General features: G+C 52.2%; 1 protein-coding gene across 1 annotated transcript in view; it reads right to left on the reverse strand.

Moving 5' to 3' along the window:
- Nucleotides 1–12,645: 12,645 nt before the first annotated feature.
- The window catches only part of Shb (SH2 domain containing adaptor protein B), a 118,316-nt gene continuing 106,557 nt past the window's right edge, over nt 12,646–24,404 (reverse strand). Inside the window, exon 6 of the mRNA XM_028859505.2 lies at nt 12,646–13,469. Coding sequence (XP_028715338.1) covers nt 13,286–13,469 — 184 coding nt within the window. The 3' untranslated portion in view covers nt 12,646–13,285. The remainder of the gene's footprint in view (nt 13,470–24,404) is intronic.

The raw sequence follows: 24,404 nt of genomic DNA on the forward strand, positions 1-24,404 counted from the left end.
GGGAGGGGGGCAAGGGTGCACATCTTGAAGGAATGGAGGGGGTGGAGGGAGTTTTCTTTTTGAAAGGGGACTTTACTTCAGGACGCTGGGCGGGTCTCCAAGGGGCGGGTCAGAATACTAACAGTTCTTCTCCTGTGTGTGGGGAGACATAAAGAAAAAGGAAAGATTGAAATTAAACACACACTTGGGGCATAACTGATTCAAAAGAGTGAAAGCCCATCATCACCAGGGTCTGGAGTGGGGCCAGCACATTGCTGTTGTGGGGCCAGCACATTGCTGTTGTGTTACAGGCCACCGTGCAGGCCTCTCGTGTCTCCTCGGGAGCCTCAAGGGACTCTGCTCACTTGTTCTTGCCTATCTGTTAAAGATCAAAAGCCAGCCGGGCGGTGGTGGCACACGCCTTTAATCCCAGCACTCGGGAGCAGAGCCAGGCGGATCTCTGTGAGTTCGAGGCCAGCCTGGGCTACCAAGTGAGTTCCAGGAAAGGCGCAAAGCTACACAGAGAAACCCTGTCTCGAAAAAAAAAAAAAACAAAAAAAAAAAAAAAAAAAAAAAACCCAAAAACCAAACCAAACCAACCAAACAAAAAGATCAAAAGCCCTCTATTCTTAAATTCCGAATTCATCCTAAGGCTAGCTCTCCATTCCTGTACCCATGCTTCACTCCCCTATCTTGTTCAGATCCTCAGACTGTTCTGCATACCTGCAGCCCCACAGGGACCATCAGACACTCACTCCTCAGCTCAGGACTCTCCCCAGTCAAGGTTGCCACGTTCCTTAACTTGGCACACAGGACAGTCCGTCGTCTGGTTCCTCTGCTTGCCATTGACCTTATCGCTAGCTTTCGTTCGGGATGTCGTCCTGTGCAGTCTCTCATCTTTTGCAAATCCTTGTGTTCTATAAACTGTTTGTCCTTGTCACCATCAAAGTTTCCCCAGACATGGTAGCCTGGCAAGGGACCATTGCCTCCTCCACCTATGGCCTTCCCTGATCACCTTAGGCAACAACACTGTTGCCTCTTGCCTGGCTCTTCCCAAACACAGATAGGTCAGAATGTTACAGTCACTCATAAAGGTATCTCTTTCGGGCGGTGGTGGCACACGCCTTTAGTCCAGCACTCAGGAGGCAGAGGCAGGCAGATCTCTGTGAGTTCAAGGCCAGCCTGGTCTACAAATGGAGTTCCAGGAAAGGCACAAAGTTACACAGAAAAAAAAAAAAAAAAAAAAAGTATCTCTTTCCCACAGCCAAGTCACAAGGACTGAGCTTTCTGATGCCAAAAGGGAGACACTATGTTTGCCAAAATAAAATACGAGTGTAGAGCATAGGTTTTATTTATTTATTTAGAGACAGAGTTTCTCTGTGCAGTTTTAGTTCCTGTCCTGGATCTCGCTCTGTAGACCAGGCTGGCCTTGAACTCAGAGATCCGCCTGGCTCTGCCTCCCGAGTGCTGGGATTAAAGGCATGCACCACCACCGCCCTGCTATTTATGTGTGCTTTTGGCATGGGGGTCAGATCACCTGGAGCTGGAATTACAGACAGTTGTCAACTGCCACGTGGGAGCTGGGAATTGAACTCGGGTCCTCTGGAAGAGCAGTCAGTGCTCTTAACCACCAAGCCATCTCTCCAGCCCCTAGAGCAGAGGTTTTAAAAGGGCTTCCAGGGGCTGGAGGCTAACTTGGTGGGAGCATGTTTGCCCAGCATACTTAGAATCTGCGTCTTTGGGAAAAGGTACGTTGTAAGCAGACTTTTCTGTCCCAGCAGCCAGCTCCCAAATAAACAAAAGGAAGATTTATTAATTAAGAAAGCTTGGCCAATAGCTTAGGCTTGTTTCTAACTAGCTCTTATAACTTAAATTAACCCATTTCTATTCATTGACTTCCTGCCTTGTGGCTTTATTACCTCATCTCTGCACTGCCCATCCTGCTTACTCTGTGTCTCCGCCCTTCTTCTTCCTCCCAGCATTATCTCTGCCCCCCAAATCCTGCCTAGCTATCGGCCAGTCAGCTTTTTATTAAACCAGCCAGAGTGACACGTATTCACAGTGTACAAAAAGATTATTCCACAACAGCACATGGGAATGCTGCTGGGGGCTCTTTGTTTTAAGCACTCTCTACCTGCCCACCTCCCCCAAAAATGCTTTCTAGGAATCTGCCTCATGCCCCCAGGGTCCATCAGTCCAGTTTAACAGCTAGCTTTATGCAAACTATCCTCAAAGTCTCAACTACTGTGAGCAGCTCTGCCCAGATGAGGTCACCTCTGGTCATCCTCTGACGGGGGTCAGTGACCTTCCTTTGTGTTCGGCTAGTATTTCCCAAGCTTCTACAACCGTCTGGGTGGGCCGGTCTCTGCCACTCCCCTTCACACCCCCAGACTCTGTCCCTACGCCTGATTCCCTCCCTGAACTGGGAAACATGGACATTTTGTCCCCTGTGCCCAGCAGATAATGTCCTGTTCCTTCCTCACCCCTCAGCTCCAGCAGCCTCCTTGTCCCGCTGTCCCTGACCTGACCTCACCACTGCACACCGCAGAGCCCTCTGTGCGGGCAGCCCTTCCCCCAGCCAGCTGCCTGTCCCGGCCTCTGCAGTCGGTTCATCCAAACGCCGCCTGGGTCTGTCAGTTATGAGACCTGCTCCTCGTCTAGGTTCATTTTCAACGGTTTTCTCTTTGAAGAGCTGGAGCCCAGGGCCTGGCATGACAGGCCAGTGTTCTCCGCCTCCGAGCCACGCCCAGGTCCCTTGGCTGCTTTCCAAGCCTGCTTCTACCAAGCCACTTGCCTCTATCTGTAAACGGAGGTCAAGGTTAACTGAGGCTAGCCATTGAGATTGTCCTGTTTATTCATTCACTTATTTCCATGTGGATAGGACCCCACATCAAAGGATTTTTTTTCTAAGGGTGTGCACATTAGACATCTCTTTAAAAACAAAAGCGGGGAGCCAGATGTGGTGTTGTATGTCTTTAATGCTAGCACTTGGGAGACAGAGGCTGGCAGATCTCACAAAGTTCCAGGCCAGCCTGATCAACAGAGCTACTTCCAGAAAAGCCAAGGCTGTTACACAGAGAAACCCTGTCTCAAACACAAACACAGCCTTTAATCCAGCACTTGGGAGGCAGAGCCAGGCGGATCTCTGTGAGTTCGAGGCCAGCATGGTCTACAGATTGAGGTCCAAGATAGGCACCAAAACTACACAGAGAAACCCTCTCTCGGAAAAACAAAAACAAAAAACCCAAAAACAAACAAACAAACAAAACCCCAAAACAAAACAAAAAACCCCCAGAGAGCTGGGGTGTGGCTCAGTTGCAGACCACTGACTTAGTATATGCCTGCTTAACCTCGGGTAGCATCCCCTCCCTACCCAGAGATTCAAATTTAACTAGTTTGCAGCGGTGTTAAGCTCAGAATTACTTGATATTGGTAATTACCACAGACACTTGGCCTTGACATCAGCGGGTTCGGGATCTCCAAGCAATGTGGCCTTTGGGAGCCAGGTAGGTATTTAACAGTCGCACAGGGTGACTGGGTGTCCTATACAAGCTGAAGGGACTGATTGAGAGTCTAGGTCCAGAGGCGTGATCAGACAATTCTGCCCCAAAGGGATGTGGGAGCTGAGGCAGGGTGATGAGAACTCTTAGCCAGGCTGGACTACAGGTCAAATTCAAGGTTAGCTAAGCAAACAGACACACACCAATGTAGCTTTCCAGTCTGAAGGCCGATGTACTCCTGGAACAGAATTTTCAGGGCAGAGCCCAGTCAGTTGGCTTATGTATTTGATACCTGATTTCAGTTAATTCTCGGATAATTTGGGGAAACAATAGCTCCAAACTGACATCCTGACCCATGATAATGACTGGGGGTCCTGAAGGACTCAGCTCACAGCCCAGGAGAGGAGGCCTGAGCATTGTTTGGGGTGGGTGCTACCAAGGGCTGAGTAAGAAGAAGAAGCTCTACCAACTGCAGTCAGAGAAGGCTGCCTGGAAGAGGCAGTCACAAAAGATGGCCAGAACTTCAGCACGGTGGCCTCAGGAAAAGCACGGCTTAGGAAGAAGAGGTGGAGGAGGAGACATCAGGCTGCCCCCTCCAGTGGACCTTGTCCTGACCTTCAATGTTGCTTTCCTCTTAGGCATACCTAAATGCCACGCTTAGTCCCAGAAAGTTTGGTGACCTCTGAGTAGGACCGGGAGACACCTCATTTGGCATCTGAGTGACATATACTTGTGAAATACAAACACATTTTTATCTAGTAAGAGGCCGGTCAATACAACAAAAAACATTTGCGCAATACTCTGGGATTTCCAAGCAGTTACACAATGATCACTCTCTCTGGTTGTCACATGTTTTGTGTGTTCAGAGAAATCCCTGGACCTGTGTTTACCTTGAAGAGGTGAGGCCGGGCTGTACCATCTCCATGGCCTGGGGATCAGTCACAGAGGTGCGATTTGCTAATAGTAGCTGATGCCTCACACTTCTCTGGGTGAAGACAAGATCTGAAGCTAACTGCCCTTTACCCCCGAGATCTGTCCCCAGACTCTGCTGCCCCAGGGGAGCTGGTGGTTCCCGGGGCCAAGCTCCGATCTAAACGAAAATCACCAAGCACACGGGCCCAGGGATTTGTAGCATTACACGAACCACGTGTGGACCTTATGACCAGGCAAGCTGGGAATACTGAACTAGACAAGCCTTCAGTGAGGTCCAGACAGCCGGGACCTGAGGCCGCGATCCAGGACCTCCAGGCCAAACCAACACTTCACATCTCCAGCTGGACACGCGGGGTCCTTCCTGAACGGAAAAAGGGAAATAAAAGGAGGACATGACGGCTCCTGAGGGGTTGAGGTTTTTATTAAAGAGATAAAGAAGAGCACAGCAAGAGACAGAGGCATCTGGAAGAGTCCAGAGTGAACATGACCTGCAGACTGAACTGGGCTATGTGAGGGGAGATGAGGGAGAGAGAGGAAGAGATTGGAGCCTAGAGCCTGGAGACCGGGAGAGTAAAAGGACTGGTAGCCAAAATGGCTGAGATAATGTAGGGAAGAGAAGGGGGGGCAGCCCCTCTGCTGGAGAGCCTAGGGTCGGGGGCAGCGGGGGGCGGGGGGCTCGGGCTTACCAGCCTGGAAGACTGTACCAGGTGCTGGGGTGCTGATAGGCTGGCAGCCAGCGTCTGCTTTGATATGTTAATCAGCACCTCCGTTAGCCCTTTGTCCCCAGTTTGAGACCTAACACTTCCTGGTGCTCAGGTTTGGGGGGGCCCAGAGGGAAGGAGCCCGCTCTCCTTCTTTTCTCTTGCTCTTGAGGGTCGTGAGGCCCCACAGGTCCCACCAGTGACCTTCCCTCCTGGGTCTCCACTGTCAGGGCCAGCTCCTGCTCCTTCAGCTGTCACGTGTCTTTCTGAGACTCCTTTCTCTGCCGTCGCGGCAGGACCCTCAGTGCGTGTACAGTGTCAAGTGCACACAGCAGGCTGGCTGTACCGGGGTGACGTCACCTCTCAGTCGCTGACCACCCACTCTCCTGGCCTCTGCTTCTGAGGGACTGACCTTCTAGGTACACTCTAGTAAGTAGGAGAAGATAGGCAATAAATACTGACCAGGATGCATTTTTAATATCCATACAATAGAGAAGGGAGTTCATATTTACACAATGGGATAATAAATAAAAACGTTGAGAAATAAGCATTAACTATGGGAATTACTTAAATTGCAAACACACATGTATTTATTGCTTAGATAACAGCTATAATGTGTAAAGCTAATTTGCTTCTGTCCCTCTCCCATTTATTTGGTGGGTATATGTGTATACAGACATACATGCTTCACCGTGTCCGTAGAGAACGGAAAGCAGCTTGAGGACTTGGTTCTCTCCTTCCACTATTGTGGGAGCCCGTTCTCGGGTTCCTCGTGGCTTTACCCAGCAGGTCAGAATAGAGGATGATCAGGACCACGGGTCTGAGTGCAGGTGTCTGAGATGGTCTGCGCTTGGCTGTGCTGGGGGAGGAGGTCTTTTTGTCCACCCCTTGGCGTCTCTATAAATACCCTGGGGCAGAGAGAATCTCTCGAGGCTATCCTTTATTTTCTGTTTATCTCCGCAATAAATCCTTCTATCTAATATTTCCTGCTGCTCACACTCAAGAAAACTCTGGGGAGCTGTGGGGTTGGTGGGTAAACGCCCCACAGACTATGCATATTCTGGGGACTGAACTCAGGTTCTCAGGCTTGGTGGCAGGTGCCACTGCCCACGGAGCCATCTTGCTGGCTCCTTTTCATTGGTTTTTTTGAGATAGGGTCTCGTGTAGGCCAGGTTAACTTCAAATTTGTTGTAGCTGAGGCTGCCCTTGAACTCTTGCTCCTCCTACTTCCACCTCTGGAGTGCTGGGATTACAGGCATGGGCTGCTATCGTGCTCAGTTAACGTGGCGTTGGGGAGAGAATTCAGGGTTTCGTGCATGCTAAGCAAGCATTCTACCAACTGAACTACATCCCAAGCCCCTCCCTGCTTCCTAAAGAGTTGAGTCTCCTGTAGCCCAGGCTGACTTCAAACCCAGTACGTAGGATGACTTTTAACTGTTCATCCTCATGCCTCCACCTCCTGAGTGTTGTGATTACAGGTGTGTGCCACCAAGTCATCTCGGCTGAGTGGTTTTAAACAACAGAGATGGGGCGTTGGGGTGTGCTGCTCCGAGCCTGCCCTGGCTTCAGTATGGTATCCATAATTCAGGTTGGTAAGTATTGGAGCCCCGGTTATTGGGTATCCTCTGCCGATGCCATAAGCCAATCAAGCCGAATTAAGAAGTCCAGGTTTAATAAACAGAATCAAGCAACTCTCAGGAAGGCGGGAGGGAGAGTAGATGGCAGGTCTAACAACCAGGTCTTTTTTTTTTTTTTTTTTTTTTTTTTTTTGTTTTTCGAGACAGGGTTTCTCTTGTGTAGCTTTGCGCCTTTCCTGGAACTCACTTGGTAGCCCAGGCTGGCCTCGAACTCACAGAGATCCGCCTGGCTCTGCCTCCCAAGTGCTGGGATTAAAGGCGTGTGCTACCACCGCCCGGGCAACCAGGTCTTAAATATCCTGTAGGCATGGTCTTGAGCAGCCCAGGGGGAGGGGCTGACCCTTGGCGGGCTTTCTGGGGGCAGGGTCTGGAGAGGGCAGCTCCAGGGGAGATCCCCAACACAGGTGGGAGCACCTTTTATTTGTAAAATGGACTCCACACTCCTGTGTTTTTCAAAGTGTCTGTGTAGTCTAGCTCTTCCAGCTGTTGTCGCTGCATGGCTTCCATGACCTCTGCTACACCCCGTTCCTTGTCCTGTTGCTGTTATCTGGAGGCTGCATGTGTCTTCACTCATGATAACCCTGTGGCATGGCTGGACGTGAGCGGGGGTGGGGGGGGGCTGGGTTTCCCTGGGATAAGGCGATAAGGGCTCCTCTCTTCCCCTGCCTCTGCCCGCCGAGGGCACAGCTCTTCCCCAGCTCTGGGTCTCCCAGCACCGCCTCATGCTGTCACTGGGCAGAGGACTACTGCCAGGCGGAAGCCAAGGGGCTCTTAGAGGCCCACAAGGAGCTGGCAGCCACGGTGACTGTTCCGGTTCAGCCAGTACCTTCCTGGACTGAGCTCGAGTTCTGTGTCCTACCAACCCCTTAGCTGGGGACAATAGGTGACTCCACAACCTAAGCCCAGGCAGCTGCCACCCTCAGCACCCGCTGGAACTGAATTCTCTTTGATGGAAGAGAACTGCTAACCCTCTGTCTCACGCTTTAGACAAGCCTGAGTCTTTAAGAAGTCTCCAGATGTAACCACGTGGCTTTCTTTTATACATTTCTCCCGGAGCAAAAAACAAAACAAAACCAACAAACAAAAAAGCCAACCAGAATTACCGATGGTGATTTCTGAACGAAGGTATTTCCCCACAGGGCCAGTTATACAAAAACTTGAATATAAGTTAACCAAATTAAAACAGTGCGTCACAGGCCTATGGGAAAGAAGCCCAGCCGGTCGGAGAGTTGTTAACGGGGAGTGGGAAGGGAAGGGGACGAAGCCTCAAGCGCAGATAGACTCAAGAAATAAAATAACCACGTGTGCACGGAAGGCCGAGGAGGCCCTTCAGAACACGAACTGAACTGCTGACGGCAATGTTTGTCTTCTTTGTATTTTTCTGAGATACAAATTTATTGGCAAGACCACTTGAGTTTTCTCATCAGAAGATTGGGAACTTGGGAGACGTGCTGCCCGAGGCTGCTCCGAGCTGAACTGCTCTCAGGCTGCCCCCCCCCCCCCCCCCCAGCCCTGCTCTCTAAGTGAATCTGCAAAGCTTTACCGGGGTGCAGTGTGTGTGTGTGGGGGGGGGGGGGGCTGAGGTGGGAGACCCAGCCTCCCAGCTCCTCCACTCACCAGTGCCTCTACCTGGGATGCCATCACGTAAGAGCCAGCTCAGATGCCACTTCCTGCCTCTCCTCTGCCAGAGCACCCATCATCCACCTCTCGACACCGCCTGCCGCTCCACTCTGCCCCTCTTCCTTCCTCCCAGGGGATTTCACTCTCACCTCCATTTTGCTTTTTGTCTTGCTAGGTGCCTTTTCCGAGGCTCAGCTGTAATGCAAACGCAAGCCACACGAGGGCACCAGAGCCACGCTAGTAACCTCCACCCGGTTACCTTTCTATGGCACCGGTCCTCCAAAGCAGAGGGAGGTCACGGGGCCATGGCAGGCCTCAAGTGTTCCCACTCAAGAGGGAGACAGTGAGGGGAAGAAATGGCTCACACGCTCGGAGGATTCCTCTAATCCCACCCCAGTTTCCTAGAACGGCACTGGCCAAAGAGATCCTCTAAGCTGTTGGCTCAAGGATCTCCTGCAACATCCACTTGCTGTGTGGCTTTGAGCAAGCCTCTGCCTCTCTGGTCCTCTGTTTCCTCTGTCCACTGCTTCCTCAAGGAAGGCACTCATCTCCCTCCCCAGCTGGCCCCACTGGTCTGCATCTATTTCATGCTCCATGTTTTGTTACACACACACACACACACACACACACACACACACACACACACACACACACACACAAAAAAAAAAAAAAAAAAAAAAAAAAAAAAAAAAAAAAAACACACACACACACACACACTCTTCCAATGAAACCCTAGGAGACATGGAGAATTGCTATGACACCACACTGCCTGGGTGACCCTAACCTGATACCGTTACCTGGGACAGCCCGCCCCGATAATTTCCCTGGTGAACTCTTGCTTCTTCTCCAAGGCCCACCCTGTCCTGACTGCTGGAAGCAGGTTCAGTTCCCCACTCGTCCCTGACCCCGGAACACCTGCTAGGTAAATGACTTGTACTGTCATGAGTCATTTCACATTTGTTCCCACTGGCACCTCCTGAGGCCAGAGGCGGCGTCCACTCACCCCAATATCCACCAGGAAGTACTGTGTCTGCTGAGCCAATTCATTTGTTTCCATTTAAGAAGCTCATCAGAAGCCAGGCAGTGGTGACACACGCCTTTAATCCCAGCACTCGGGAGGCAGAGGCAGGCGGATCTCTGTGAGTTCGAGGCCGGCCTGGTCTATAAAGCGAGTCCAGGTCAGGCTCTTTTACAGAGAAACCCTGTCTCGGAAAAAAAAAAGAAAAAAGCAGCAGCTCACCTGGGACTCAACGTCCTCATCCCGAGGGGCGCTGACTCTCCTGGAACCCCCCCTTGGAGGGATGGCGCAGCTCAGCTTTGGCAGGCACACAGCTATCTGCCAACATTCCTGGGACCCATGGCTGCATCTGAGAGAAACTCAACATGGACCGTGGGGTGCAGGGTGTTTGGGAACGTGGCACTTGCGCACCCGAAGTGACACATAAAATGGTCCTCACAGGGTAGTTTATCACCAGAGTCCGAACTCAGCAGGGCCATCTCAGCTGGAAGGCAGCCATGGGGTCTCAGAGGCGCCTTTGAGATTTGGACATACTGTCTTAGGAAGTGCCAAGAGCGGATGTGACAGTTGGTACTGAATCACCTGGGGCCCCTGCAGGGGCATCCGTGGGTCAACTCCAAAAGCCAGCCTGCTTGTCCCAGTGTCTCTGGGGAGCTGTCCCCACGCTTGAGAGCACTTGTCCTTCCCAGACCCTTGGCCAAGTGACACCAAACATCTAAGTGTCTTGGTCCCCTGGCCACTGCTGTAGCAGAGCCTGAGGGTGGGTGTCTGCTTTTGACATGAGGCCTTCCTGCTCACTCTGGTCACCAAAGGCCACCAACCAGTCGCCCAGATGGCCTGAAGACTCGGGCCTTTCACAACTTCCCTACAAAGGGTTGCTCAGAGAGCCTCTCCAGAATATTCTGGAGGACTAGCAGATGGGCCCTTCCCACCTGGGCTGCCAAAAGGGCCCTTGACTCCTCAATGCTCCAGGACGAGCTGCTTAAGTGTTGGGGACATTGTGGCCAATAATGAAGCCAGCAAAAAGAAAGAAAGGAAGAAAAACAGTCCCGTGGCTCTGAGCACTGAGGGCCTGTGGTGATTGGAGGTTGTGCTCTCAGACAAAAAGCTGAGAGACTGAGTAGCAGCAGCTTTTTTCCTCCTTAAAGAACTCCAGCTCATTCCCCTCCCCATTAATTCGCAGCAGATTAAAAAAGCCAAAACAAAAACCAAATCAAGGCCGCTGGTTCCCTGAGTGTGAGGGTTTCTGAAATGGAAAAGCCCTTTCAATTGTTAGATGGCCAAGAAAACCCGAATGCATGCTGACAGAGGAAACCGGCCACAGTAGAGGAAGAGGGAGGGGTCCACGAAACAGGGAAAATTCCTTTTAGCATCTCCCATCCTGTAGGCAGGCTCCTTTGTATGCCCCAGTTCCTAGGGAGAGTGGGAGACAGGGCCTGGGGGGGAGCTTCAGGAAGACAAGGCGGCGTTGGGAGGGAGGCCAGGAGTCCCTTACAGGAGCAGAGGCAGAGGATACAGAACCCTGCACTGTGGCAGGAGCGCCACCCACGGGTGGGGGCCATTTGACTGTTTTGGGACACACCTCCAGGGAGGGCCCTGTGGCTCAGGCACTTCAAGAAATGCCCTGAAGGCCTGACTCTGAACTCACCCATGTGAAGGAAGCAACCACTGGGACCCCAGGCCTGTCTGCCCACATCTCCCAACCCCCAGCGGGTCTCTTGGGGAGTCAGGCCCTGGCAGCTGCACGCTCATTTTCTTCTTTATCCTCCAGGAGGGGACACAGGTCACTCTAGGCCCTCCCCTGAAGGACATTTTGGGAAAATGACAGTTGTGGAGGCCACCCAGCAATCTTGGGGGGCGGGGGCACTGAATGGACAAAGGGACTAGAAAGATGATGGGGGGGGTCGTATGTGGAAGAGGAGGAGATGGCAAGAAAATGGCTTGGCTTCGAGCTGCTGAAATCGATGGCAATTGCCCAAAGAGGCTTTTAGTTCTGTTCTGCCCCAACCTGACAGGCAGCTTTGGCAGGTCTAGACCCGCCTCAGGCCTCGGCATACTGGGCCTGAATCCATCCAAGGTAGCTGTGGGCCTTGGCCAGCTGAAGTGTGTGGACTCACTGGAGATGTACTGGGGACAACGGTCATCAACCTTCCCGTCCAGTCAGACCACCCAGGTGGCCAGGACACGACTTTGGAAGAGGCTCTGGAACCTTCCTGGTCAGCCAAGGGCAGCCATGCCTTTCCTGCGGCCCAGGGACAGACCGGAGGCAGGTGTGGTGGTTCATCTTCAACAATAACTTGACTGGATTTAGAATCGGCTAGGGGCCACACCTCTGGGCGCATCTGTGAGCAGGCTTCCTGGCCAGGAATTGGAAAAAGAGCAAGGTGGTGTACAGGGGAAGGTTTGAAGGGGAAATGGTACAATGATAATCTCAGAAAATAAGAGATAATAGAAACAAGAATACAGGAGACCACATGAGCACTCTGCCCTGAGGTCTCACTCTCGCCACCTTGGACTGGACCCCTAAACTGTGAGATAATAAACTTTCCTTGTATCGACTGTGTCCATCTTGTCACAGCGAGAAAGGCCTGTGTGTATGTACATGCAGAGGTGCTTTTATCCACGTGGTGACCAAGAGAGTTCCATGTCCCTTGCAATGTCAGGAATTCACTCTCCCCTAGAACAAGGTGACAGCGAGGCCACTCAGAGGGGACGGCAGCACCAGCTGTGGATCCTGCTGGGCTGCTGCTGAGCTGTGTGACCTTGGGAGGTTACCTGCCCCTCCAACCCCCAGCCTGTCTTTCTTCCACTTTAGATACTTTTCAGGGCACAGTGTGACTGACTGGATAATGAATGGGGAGTCGCCCTTTGGAGACTCCTGGGGTGAACCTGAGGGGTTAACTCAGCTTTGCCATCAGCTGCCAAGGGGAGGAGGGGATCCTGGTCAACCTGGAGGCCTCTGTCCATGGCTAGAGACTCAATGCAGGGTCTGGGGCACATTCGCAGGCTGACCCGTTCCTCTGGCCACACTGTTCCTCCCGCTGAGGTCCGGTTCCTACAGCGGTCACTCAGGTGCCCAGAAAGTTGCCAAGACCTGACTGGAGCTCTCCATTCTCCTCCACAGGGCCTGCCATGCCAGTAAGCCAAGTTCAGAAAACACATCTTGCTTAGGAATTAAAACCAGCAGGCCAGCATTTCTCTCTTGCAGAGACCCTCTGAGATACACGTTTAAAAAAATTAAAAAAGGGCTAGTAATATATATTAAATGACTATTTTATTTACACACCCTATTCATAAATAATTGCATCCTCTTCGACTGCACAATGGTTCCTTGACATCTAACGATTACAGAGTGTACATCTAAAAGTAGATGGAGCTTCCTCTGGTTTATGACATGGTCTCTTGTGTGTTTACACTCCATATGCATACCCAGAGACGCACACATGTACCAGAGGGGTGGCTCCCAGGGCCTCCTGGGCTCCCAGCACCAACGGGAAGACCTCATCCATAGCCAGGTGAGTTCGGGACACCTGGAGAACAAAGAGATGCGGGCCAGGGCTGAGCCCCGCCCACTGCTGGGCCCCACCCACCACTGGGGCAGCTCCATCTTTGTTCACCCTGGAAGGCATCTCTTTGGATTGCAAATATTTTAATTCACAGAAACTTGAGGAGGGGGTGGGGCAGGGGCTGGGGTGGTGTGGCAGCAGGCTGTCCCTCTTCATCCAGGCCGTCTCCAACCCTGTAAGTGACAACAGCATTCTAAGACATGCAGTGGTGTGCTAGTACCATACACACGACACACACTGGGCACCGCCGGCAACACAGAGAGCTGCCCGGTGCCCTGCCGGCTCCTCCAGGTATCAGGCTTGGTCACAGAGCAGGGCGAGGCTGGTCCTTTCACAGAGTCCGCACAGCCACTGGGTAAAGGAGGGACAAGTGCTCCGCCCCTTTGATGGGTAGCTTCCTGGTGGTGTAGTAGTGGATGACTTCCGGGACACTGTCAAAAGGGGGGCTGTTCTGACCCAGAACATACTTCTCTTTGGTCTTGGCCAGTTTCATGTGCATAAAGCCCTGGTTGCTCCTGTGAACGAAACACAGATGTCAGAGGGTGTGCACGGTGCCCGAGAGGTGAGGGGCACTGTCAGGGAGCCGCTTGCTTATGTAAATATTCTATCTGGAAGGTTCTGGGGACTGGCGGTGGGGTGGGCAAAACCCAGCCCATCTGCAGGGACCTGTTTAGACCTTGCAGGTAGGTATACAAGATGTCCCAAACTGAGAGGCAGCCTTGGCCAGTGGGGTAGGTAGCCAAGAGCAGACAAACTGTTCTTCTCTTAGGTAGAGGATACTGTCTCAGGGAAAGGGCGACTCAGTCAGAAACTACATTCCCATGTTCCCAGCTTCCCTTGGGCACAGCTAGCCACACGACAAGCTATACAGCCAATGGAATGTGGGAAGGTTTGCTCTCTACCAAGCAGGGTTTAGGTAACTGCTCTTGCCAGCAGTCTCCCAGGCACCCCAAGCCAGAGTTCCTTCGCTCACACCAATGGCCTGAAGACGATGCGGCCTCTATCTGCACTTGACTTTCTAAGCTGTGGCAACACATGCCCACCCCCAAGTCCCTCTTCAACACTCAGTTTCCCCAAGAGCCTATGGAAGAGCAGGGCCCCCCTCCCCCCAGTTTCATATCTGTCCAGAACATCTTGAAGAAACTGAAGGAGAAGCAATGGCAGATTTCAACTGCTGGGAGCCCACATACCCTGGCCCATCCCAGCCTGCACTCTATCAGCATGCCAGGTGGGTAAGGCTCGTGGAGGATGAAGGCCACTGTCTCAGCTGTTGGCATATTGTGTCCCAGAAGCCCTCTCCTATTAGAGGTCCCAGGCTCCAGTCACACTCTGGCTCACACAGGCCTCCATCACCCTGTGTGCAGGCTGCTACTTCCTGCTCATTCACCCAAACCTGGCCTGTGCCCATTCCCGTGGCACTGCAATTTACACCCAGGGTCTGTCACGTGTTAGAAACCTGAGGTTTCTGATTGGGCATGTGCCACTATTTCAGGGCCTGGCAACTTGTGAACAGCCCTAGGGACCCAGCAGCCAGGGCCACCTAGGGAAGCCAAGCGCCCCATGTGGACTCTGGGGGCTGTGGCCTTCCTGAGCCCCAGTTCCCTTTCTGGTTTCTACATTCCAATGGGGGTCTTAAACCTGATCTGTCCTCTGGGTAGAGTGGGCCCCCCAAAACCTGTGTTCTCCAAATGGGTAGAAGAAATACTTAATGACGGGCAGGCACCAAGCGATACATCTGCGCATAATAATGTATTTAGAGATGTCATCCTGGGCTTAAAGGAAATCGTTCAGAGAGCAATTACATTTCGAGAGAGACTAATTCTGGTGAAGAACTGAAATTTAAATCAAGAGTTTTAAGGCTGTGATGTTCTAATTACAGAGCCTGTGGCAAGCTCTGCTCCGAAGCGAAGGGTCACCACACCCGAGAATCATCTCCTGCTGGAGGAGGTGCTGTGTGGAGCGCTGGCTCAGACCCCTGGAAAAGCCAGAGGTCACACAGAAAACAAAGCCCAGGGTGCCCACGGACTTGTGCCCCGGCATGACGTGGAGCCCGCAAATACCAGGCAGCCTGGAAAGGACCTGGAGCAGCAGTGACACCCGGAAGATGTCCAAGAAGCCTGGCTGCTAAGCAAGGATGTGTGACGACGAGTCATCACTCTCCTCTGGGGGTGCTGGTGAGGGGTGCCGAGTGCACCAAGCAACCTAGCTCTGTGACCTTCCACACTCACACCCGAGGGAGCAGGGCAGAGGACCTGTAAGACAGAGGGCAGCAGTAGCTCTTAGAGGCTGACATCACAGCTCCCCACACTCCCAGGGGTCAGAGCAGGGCAAGGAGCTCCTAAGGTTGAGGGTTAATATGAGATTTCCACACTGGATTCTGGTGCTGTCCAGCAGGCAGCCAGGGCGGTAACGGCTTTGTAATAGTTACAGGTGGAGGGAGGCACGCCTCCATTCCCAGGCAGTGGACAGGGGACTGCCCCCTGCACTTCCTGTGCACACAGGGGACTGGAAGCCACCACAGCAATCAGTAGCAAGGCCCACTTCTCTCGGGGGCCCTCTCCCAGAATCCTCTCCAGACCTTTAGTGCTCCACATGAAGCCAGGCACGGTAGCAGGAGCAGCAGGAGGGCCTAAGTGATGCCCTCTCCATACAGAGCGTCCAGGCAATGGCAGGTCAGAGACCAGAGGGGTGGGGTGGAAGACCACACATAAGAAAAAAACTGTCCCAGGAACTGGGAACGGCCTGTTCCAACCAGTGAAGCTCCTGGCCATGAAGACAAGATGGTGACCTGACCCCAAGAGGTTCTTGGCTCTTCAGTCACTTCAAGGTCATGTGACACCTTGTGTGTGGGCATGCGCACGCGCGCGCGCGCGCGCGCACAAAACAAACAAACAAGTACAGTGGTATCAAGCTGCTGTATAAGAGATTTAAGTCAACTGGTGTTTTACCGTAACTTGTAACACTACACAAATAGGCAGCAGGTGTTCCGGTTTGTTTTTACTGTCTCCTGACATAACCTGGAATCACCAGGGACATTTCATTGGGAGAATTGTCTGGATCAGGTTGGCCTGTAGGCAGGTCAGGTGCGCGTGTGTCTGGATTGTTTATTGGTTCTCTGCTCTTGACTGTGGATGTGGTATGATCAGCTGTCTTAAGTTCCTGCCTGGAGATTCCCTCAATGATGAACTGGAATCTGGAATTATTAGTCAAATAAACCCTCCTTCCCGAGTCGCTTTTGTTTGGGTTTCTTTTCTTCTCTTCTGCAGCAGGTTCTTACTGTGTAGCCCTGGCTGGCTTTGAGCTTGCTATGAAGGTAAGGATGGCCTCGAACTCAGAGATCTGCCTGTCTTTGTCTTCCTAGCAGTGGGATCAAAGGTGTGTACGAACATACCCAGCCTGGGCAGGATATTATCACAGCAACAGAAATCAAACCTCTGTGGGGACCAGAGGGTGCATCAGATCAAGGGTATGCACAGGGAGGCTGTGGCTGCTCATGACGAGATGGTTTAGTGAGAAATAGCCACTGTGCACTCACCCTGGAGCAAACAGGCCAGAGAGGCACCCGGCAAGGGGCTTCAGATGCCACCAGAGCTCTGTGCTTCCGTTCAGGGCCAGGTGAGTGGGCTCTAGGCAAAGCCTGCTTCTACCCTCCTCTTCAAGGCATGGTGGTTCTGGGACAGAACCTTTCCCAGGGAGCTCTGACAGGCTCCTGCCCACTGTTTCTTTGTTGGCTCTGTCTCCTTTGATAGGACATCTTGTGAGAGCGAAGTCACAATTAGGGGTGTTTCTGGTGGGTGACCTGTCTAATGAGTCTTGTAGGCCCAGGGTGGTGGGATGCTGGGGCTGTCAGGGCACTTAGATCACTCATTACCATCACAAAAAGCACCTCCTTGTCACTGTCGCCAGGATTAGCAAGCATGCCTGGTGTGTGCTGGCCTAATAACAGGCCCCACCTCGCCTCCTAATCATGAGCTTTAATAAAACATCACTCAGCCCACAGCTGCCCGCCGCTGAGCCAGGGTGCGAGGCCTCACCTCTCGCTTTTAGACCTAATTGCTTGATGCATATTTCATGACGAATCCTGGGTAATAGTTATGTTAAATCGTTTCTTTTCATGATGAAATGACTTAAAAACACTTGCATATAATATTTATGTGGGAGGAAGGAGGAAATGGCCCCATGGGACTAGCATGACAAGACAGGCCACAGGAATCCGCACAGAAGGGGTTTCTGCTCCACCCTGCCCTGAAGGCTGCTTCCCTGGGCCGAGCGCTCCACACGGTCGTCCTTCAGCTGTGGCCCATCCACAGCTCCCTCTGGCAATTCAGACTCAGGATTGTAGACCTTAAACCCCCACCAGACAGAGAGCTAAGCTTATACATCTCGCATCACTCGCAGATGGGGAAACTGAGGCTCAGAAAAGATAGGGCCAGGATTTAGATCTGAATCCTTCCTTTCTCTCTTCCTCCAGGGACATACCCCAGGCTGGCCTCAGGCTTGCTATGTAGTCAAAGATGGCCCAACTCGCAACTGCTAATTCGACGTCTTCAACCATGCTGGCCTCACACCTATGTCTCTTGGACCCTTCTCAGCCTGGCACCCAGGACCTGCAGCTTCTACTGTGACCTCGTCTTCTCTGACCAGTCGCCCAATTGGATGGGTCCAGGCGGGTGTTTGCCCTAAGCTTTGTGGAACCCAGTGGGCAAGCCTGTCTGCTGACTGTGACGCTTCCCAGCTCTGGGCTCCTAGCACCCGCCCAGCCTGCAGTCAAGGCATTCCAGGCATGCCATCCTTTCTCCACTGGCTGCCTAGTCAGGGTCTGCCTAGAGCAAGGAACCGAGGCCCTGACTCCTTGCCAGCTGTAAACTCTGGAGGGCAGGTTGGAGAGTGAGGCCAGCAAGGCTGGGGTGGGGTGGGGTGGAGGGTGCTCTCAGAGGAACAATCCTGCAAGGTGGGTACAAAGATCCATGCCTTTCAAAGCATGACATTTTCTACAGTAGGTCAGATTCCTTCCTTGGCGTTCAGAACTCACACCTGGGGTTCCTGAGCTGGCCACTGCCCTTTTCATGGGTTCACATGCGTATGCATGAACCACAAATCTAAGACTGGTTTCGTCCCTAAATTCTGTCTTCCTGAAGGGTGTAGCCATGCATTTGCAATACACTCAGCAACTGAGGGAGGTGGAGGGTGCCTAGCCTGCCCTCCACAACAGAGGAAGGGCTATGCTTCGAGACCTGAGAGGGCAGGCTGTGTTCAGCATACAGGACAGAGCAGCTGCCCACGACGGACAAGGACAGTTGTGCTAAACTGATGGGGAGCAAGGTCCTGCTCTAAAGACAAGCCTCTGTGAGGCTGGGAGACAAGACTGGCTTGGAAGGTAACCATGGCCAAGTCCTCCACAGCCACAGAGCCGCTGCAGAGCTGGCGGTCTCCGGCATAACCCCTACCTTTAGCCAGCTTTCCAACTCAGACCTCTACTCCCCTCTCACCCTTCCAAACAAGGTCCTGGTATGGAGCCCAGGCTGGCTTTGAACTCATGATCTTCCTGCCTCCCAAAGTGCTTAGATTTTATGAAGGTAAACCCAGATATCCCTACCTACTTGGACCTTGAGGGACATGGTGCTGAGAATGTATCCCTAGGGAAACTCTCCTCACATCTGGGAAGCAGGTGTTCCAGCAAGGCACATGTTCCGCCAGGTGACCTAAGTCCAGTATCACCATCATCCCTGTATCTTTCTGTGTTTATACCCTCATAGCAACCATAGTAGACTTACCTTCTGGGTGGAGAAAGTCGGTTAACGGAACTGCGAAGGAGTGCCTTTTATTCTCTGGTGCACTTTAGACTGCCTTTACAGATAATATCAAGAGCATTCATAGATGTGCTCAGGTTTTGAAGAGAGAGTCACCATGGAGTCCGTATACTAGTGATTTCCTATGGAACTTCAAAATTTTGCACTTTTTTTTTTTTTGTTTTTTTTTTTTTTTAAAGACAGGGTCTTTGCTAGGTGGTGGTGGCTCACACTTTTAATCCCAGCACCTGGGATGTGCATTTGAGGCCAGCCTGGTCCTACAAAGTGAGATCCAGCGCGGCCAGAGCTGTTACACAGAGAAATCCTGTCGGGGTGGAGAGGTTAGGTGGGGAACAGAGTCACGGGGCTGGAGAGATGGCTCAGTGGTTATGAGAACTGGCTACTTTTTCAGACGACCCAGGTTCAATTCCCAGCATCCACACGGCAGCTCACAGCTGTCTGTAACTCCAGTTCCAGGGAATCTGATACCCTCACACAGACACACAAAACACCAATGCACATAAAAATAAAAAAACAGCTGGCTGGCAGTGATACACATGTTTAATGCCAGCACTTGGTAGGCAGAGGCAGGCAGATCTCTGAGTTCAAGGCCAGTTGGATCTACAGAGCAAGTTCCAAAACAGCAAGGTACCCAGAGAAACCCTGTTTAGAACCACCCCCCCCAGACAGGGTCTTGTTATGTAGCCTAGGTGAGCCTCAAATTTGAGCAGTGCTGGGAATTAGAGGTGTGGTCACTACTGAAGGCAGTGCTGCCCAGATCCTGACTGTTCTCTTGATTCCTGACAAAGATAGGCAGTGGACTGGCACTAGCTGTAGATGCTCACTGCATGTGAAAAACAAATGCCTATGTGAGAGAGAAGCAATCTTCTGGGTCACAGGGCACGGACCCTGGAGCTCCCCAGGCCGTGTGAGCAGAACAGGCGTCCTTTGCTATGGACTGTGTTATCCAAGTACACAAGCTAGGGGCCCAAGACCCTTCCAACAGAGCAGTCCTAGCAGTCCCAAGAGCTGGCGGGACAGAATAGGCTGACAGGACTACATAGAGGGTGACACCTGCAGCCCACCACCTCCAAAGAGCCTTCACAGTGACAAGCGGTGAACCATGTCTACATGTAATCCCTGCTGAGCCCAACAATGTGATTTATAGCCAAATCATTACACTTCCAGTAAAGGCACTAGCAGGGACAGCAGCCTTCCTCCAGCTCTCAGCCACAGTCCAGAGGACCAGCCTTCTGTAAATCATGATGCATCAATGCAGAGAGGTGAAGGCTTGCTCTCAGCCAGAGAGGAGGCAGAGCAAGACGAGATCATTAAGGACAATTTTCTTCGGGAAAAACCCACACTAAGTGTCAGGCTAGCAGCTGTGAACGACAAGACTTGGGCAGGAGTGAGCCTCGAGTGGGTTTGGCAGGTGTCCCTCCTGGGTCAGTGTCCCCACCCGTCCCGTCTCATGTGTGAACACACAAAAGCTGCAGCAGGGCTGGCAGTGGCGGCCGGCACCAGTCCAAGCACCGACTGAAGTCACAGATCTTGGTTCAGCCTCTGATCCCACTGAGGCCATAGGACAGCCCCTGCCTCTGGGCTTCAGGGACCCTCTGCGAAAGGTGGAGGACATGCTTCCACTGATGTTCTCAAGCCAGTGAGAGACACGCTGCCCAGTGGGGGGTAGGGATGAATGGGGACACTCTGGCCTTGGAGACAGACACAGCCTAAAGCAGGAGTCATGAACCTGGGCCAAATGAGATGGACAGAATCCACTCAAGACAAATGGACAGGTCTCTCTCAGACCACATTCTCCTTAGGAGATGGAGGCTCTCAACTGGGCCCATCACCCCAGCTGCCCCGAGAGGGATTTGGCAACGTCTGGGCAGTCAAGGGCTTAGCGTCTAGTAGGGAGTCAAGGATGATTCTAAGTGACAGTAACACACAAAACAGAACCCAGCTAGAATGTCAATAGTGTCAAGTGCAAAGCCACACTCCTCCTCAGTCACCAGTACAGGAATCACACCTCGCTGTCCTCCCAGACACTTTCAGGATAAACAAATGTGACCGCTTGGCTAAGGCAAGGCCATCTGGCTCCTTGGTAAAGGCTCAAGACATAACACAGGACCTGCCAAACGGCCTGGTTCCCTGGCTTCTAGACTACTTCCAAGACAGCCTGGCACCTATCCCTTCTAGTCTCATAACCAAATTTCAGAGACCGTATCTCACAGGAGGGAGGACATTCCTGGGCTTGAGAGCTACTACACTTGGGAGACAGGATGGATACCACCCAGGGCCCTAGGCCAGACCGCCCTGGGTCTGAGGCTCATGCTACCCCCCCAGCCACGCCCCTTTATGCTCACTCTTTGATCTGAGCAAAGGGGTTCTCACTACCTGTTTAAGGGCTGTCCTGAGGTTTTAAGGTCTGAGTTGGCAGATGAAGAGCAGGCAGGGTTTCTTCTGGTGCAAATGCAGGGCCCAAGGCTGGGCCCCCAATATGGGCCTCACTTCCCCTGCTGGGCAGAAACTGCCCCACAACTGCTGCCCGTCTGGTCTGTCTGCTGGCTCATCTATCTGGGCCCAGAACCAGCATGTCCCCTCCAAGCCTGTCTGGTCTGCTGTTCATGGCCAAACTGGCAACCTCAAACTCACGATGGCCAAGCTGCGCTCTGGCTGCAGCCCCCTACTCAGTAGGGAGGCCTGGGTAATGGACCCAGCTTTGTCACTGAGTATCAGTGGGCAGAGCAGGTGACACTGGCCTGAGATTCACTTCCCCACATCCAGAGATGTTTCATGGCACTCTAAAGTATACCGTTTCCACCCAGCTGGTAGCTCAGGCCTGTAATCCCAGCTGTCTGGTAGGCCTAGACAGGAGAACTGCAAGTTCAAGGACAGCCTGGGTTAGAGTGAGTTTAAGGTCACCCTAGGTAACTTCAAGAGCCTGTGTGAAAATATAAACAGAAAGGTGTAGTTCAGTTGTAGAGCACCTGCCTCGCAGGCCTGAGGCCTGAGGTCCAGCCTCCCATACTGCAAAAACAACCAACCCCACACTGCTATGTGAGGGGTCCCCATGAGGACAGGAGGAGGAGAAAAGCAGGGTGTGGTGGGAACTCCTAGAACCCCAACATTTGGGGAGCAGAGGCAGGAGGATCTGGATTTTGAGGCTAGCCTGGGCTAGCCAGTAAGTTTAAGGCCAACCCAGGTGACCTGAAATCCTGTTTCAAAAAGCCAAAGAGGATAAGTCTCTCTATTAATAAACACAGTCTATCAGTAAACATGACCTCTAGTGTGGGAGCCCATAGAGGCTTTCCACTGAGAACTTTCTCAGGGTCTGGGCTTGCTTTACCCAACCGGGCTGTGTAACAAGATGATTTGACCACGGGTGTGTTTACTAGGTGTTCGGAAGGGTCTACACTTGGCTGTATGCTGTGCTTTGATCTTGCAAGGGAGAATTCTTTTCCCCCTTCTCTTGGCATATTATAAAAAGCCCTTTTCAATAAAGGACGAGGCTGTTGGGTATTGATCCAGGCCTTCCCTAAGCTATACTGGGTTTCTGTCTTTCTTCTGGTCGGCTAGGTTTCTCTATCTGATATTTCATCATCCCTCTCTTTCCTCCTAAAGACCCTCCAAAAGGTGGGAGCTGGAGCCCACTGTATTCACAGCTTCTCAGAAAGAAGACATCACTGAGAGGCCCAGCAAGGGGCGGGGCTGAATCCTCTATTCCCTCTGTGATCTGCCCATGCCACAGAGCCCTATGAGGTCAAGTGAGGAAGGCGGGAGAGGAAGCAGCCACCTTCCTACACTGTCTGTGGTCTCTGAGGTTAGCCTGGGCTCAAAAGCCCTCTAACTTCAGGCTGGTTTTCTCTTCTCTGGAAGTTCAAAGGCACATTGGACTGCCAGCTGCCCAGACACATAACAGTGATTCCCAGTGGGAAAAATCGCAGCTGTCTTCAGGAAACCAGGCAGTAGTCTCTCTAAGCTCAGGGTTCAGAGTTCAGGGTCCTGACTTGCTTTCTCCTCCGAGGCCTCAGTTTCCCCATCTATATACAATGAAGACAGGGGACTAGATGACCATGGAGGTCCCAACCACTAAAACCTTGAAGCCCAATGACTGATTAGACACATGCTGAAAAATGGCTATTTAGACAAAGAACAAAAGCCTTCTATCCTCAGGGGTACCCAGAGCCCCAGGGCTGAAGGAGGAGAGTGAGTTCTCAAAAACTGTTCCTTAGGATGTGTCCTTGAAGACACTTCCCAGACTTGCTGCTCCCCGGGCCAATTTGGGCCAGAATCTGTCTTTGGTGTGTTTTTCAGAGGATTCTGACCTACTGAAACTTGAGAAGCATCTTTCTAGTCGCATCTTGAGGAGGAAAATGCCTGATATCCAGATGTTTCGTGTGAGCACTGCATGCTCTCGCCACTCACCTGTGGCACCGAGGAGCTCAGTCTCCAGGCAAATACCCCACTCCGGATCTCGGGCCTCAGCTCTGCAACGCAAATTCTCCCCACTGAGCTGAAACACACTCATCACAGCCGCAGCTACCCAGCTGCAGCTCCAGGCTCTGGTTCCAACAGGTCCTGGGCATCCCATCCACCCTGGGAAGGCCAAAGAGGGGCACCAGGGGCAACTCCTCTCCACCTGCCCCTCCTGGGCACAGTGTCCTCCTCTTCCCACTGTAGTCACTCGTGTTCACAACCCAATTGGCCTGGCTGGTGCTGGTGTCGCTGGTGGGCTTGCCTAGCTAGGCCACATGTACATAACGCCATCATTCATGGTGGAGGTCTGCGGACCTCCTGAGGGCACCTCTCTCCTCTCAGTCTGAAAGAACAGGACTCTACTGACTCCCCATGGCCATTAGGTGCAGCAAGTTCTCGCCTCTCTTCCAAACCAAAGGACACATGTTCAAGACAGCTAACAAGCAAAAGCCACTGCCTATGCCACACTCAGAAGATTGACAAACAATTCCAAAAGGTCACAATCACTTCAGTTGTCTGGGCTTTTGGAGGGCAAACTCACTCATGCTGGACGTTCATTCTGGCAGCTTACCGACATCCTCTTTCCTCACAGTAGAGAATTTTCTCAAAATTAAATCTCTGGCTCTTTGCTCCCTAATGAAATTGATTTCTGCCTTGATACACAACAAAGCCTGCATTTTATTATTTGGCCAGGGTTCGGTCACATTAATTATGTTTTTTTTTCCCCCAGCATGGCTGCAAGTAATTAGTTACAGTTACTCACCATCAGAACTGACTGTTAGAAGTGTGAACTCCACAGTGTCAACCCTGGATGGTGTTTTGGATTTGGAACCATTCTGGACAGAAGTGATTACCTCCACAGCCTGAACACTAGAACTCAGAAGGGGTATGCTGCTCTGCGGAGGTGGGACACGCAGTCTAGGTGCTCAGGTCTCATGGTCCAGGTGTCCAAGTCTCTGTCAGAACTCACGCACTGTCTCAAGCTTGTCATTGTCCCTGGCACCATTCCACCTGCCTCAGGGGACACTGTTCACAGCCTGTTTAAGTCGGTTCCTAACAGCAGTGACCAGGTACCCCAGGAGGCTTCGGGGTGCAGGGCAGATACCTCACACTTCACGGAAGGCTGTGTGTAGCACACTGCTTGCTCTGTGGCAAGCCAAGACGTGGTAGAGAATTGTGGAA

Source organism: Peromyscus leucopus, chromosome 2 (assembly GCF_004664715.2).
Source record: "Peromyscus leucopus breed LL Stock chromosome 2, UCI_PerLeu_2.1, whole genome shotgun sequence".
Taxonomy (NCBI): Eukaryota; Metazoa; Chordata; class Mammalia; order Rodentia; family Cricetidae; genus Peromyscus; species Peromyscus leucopus.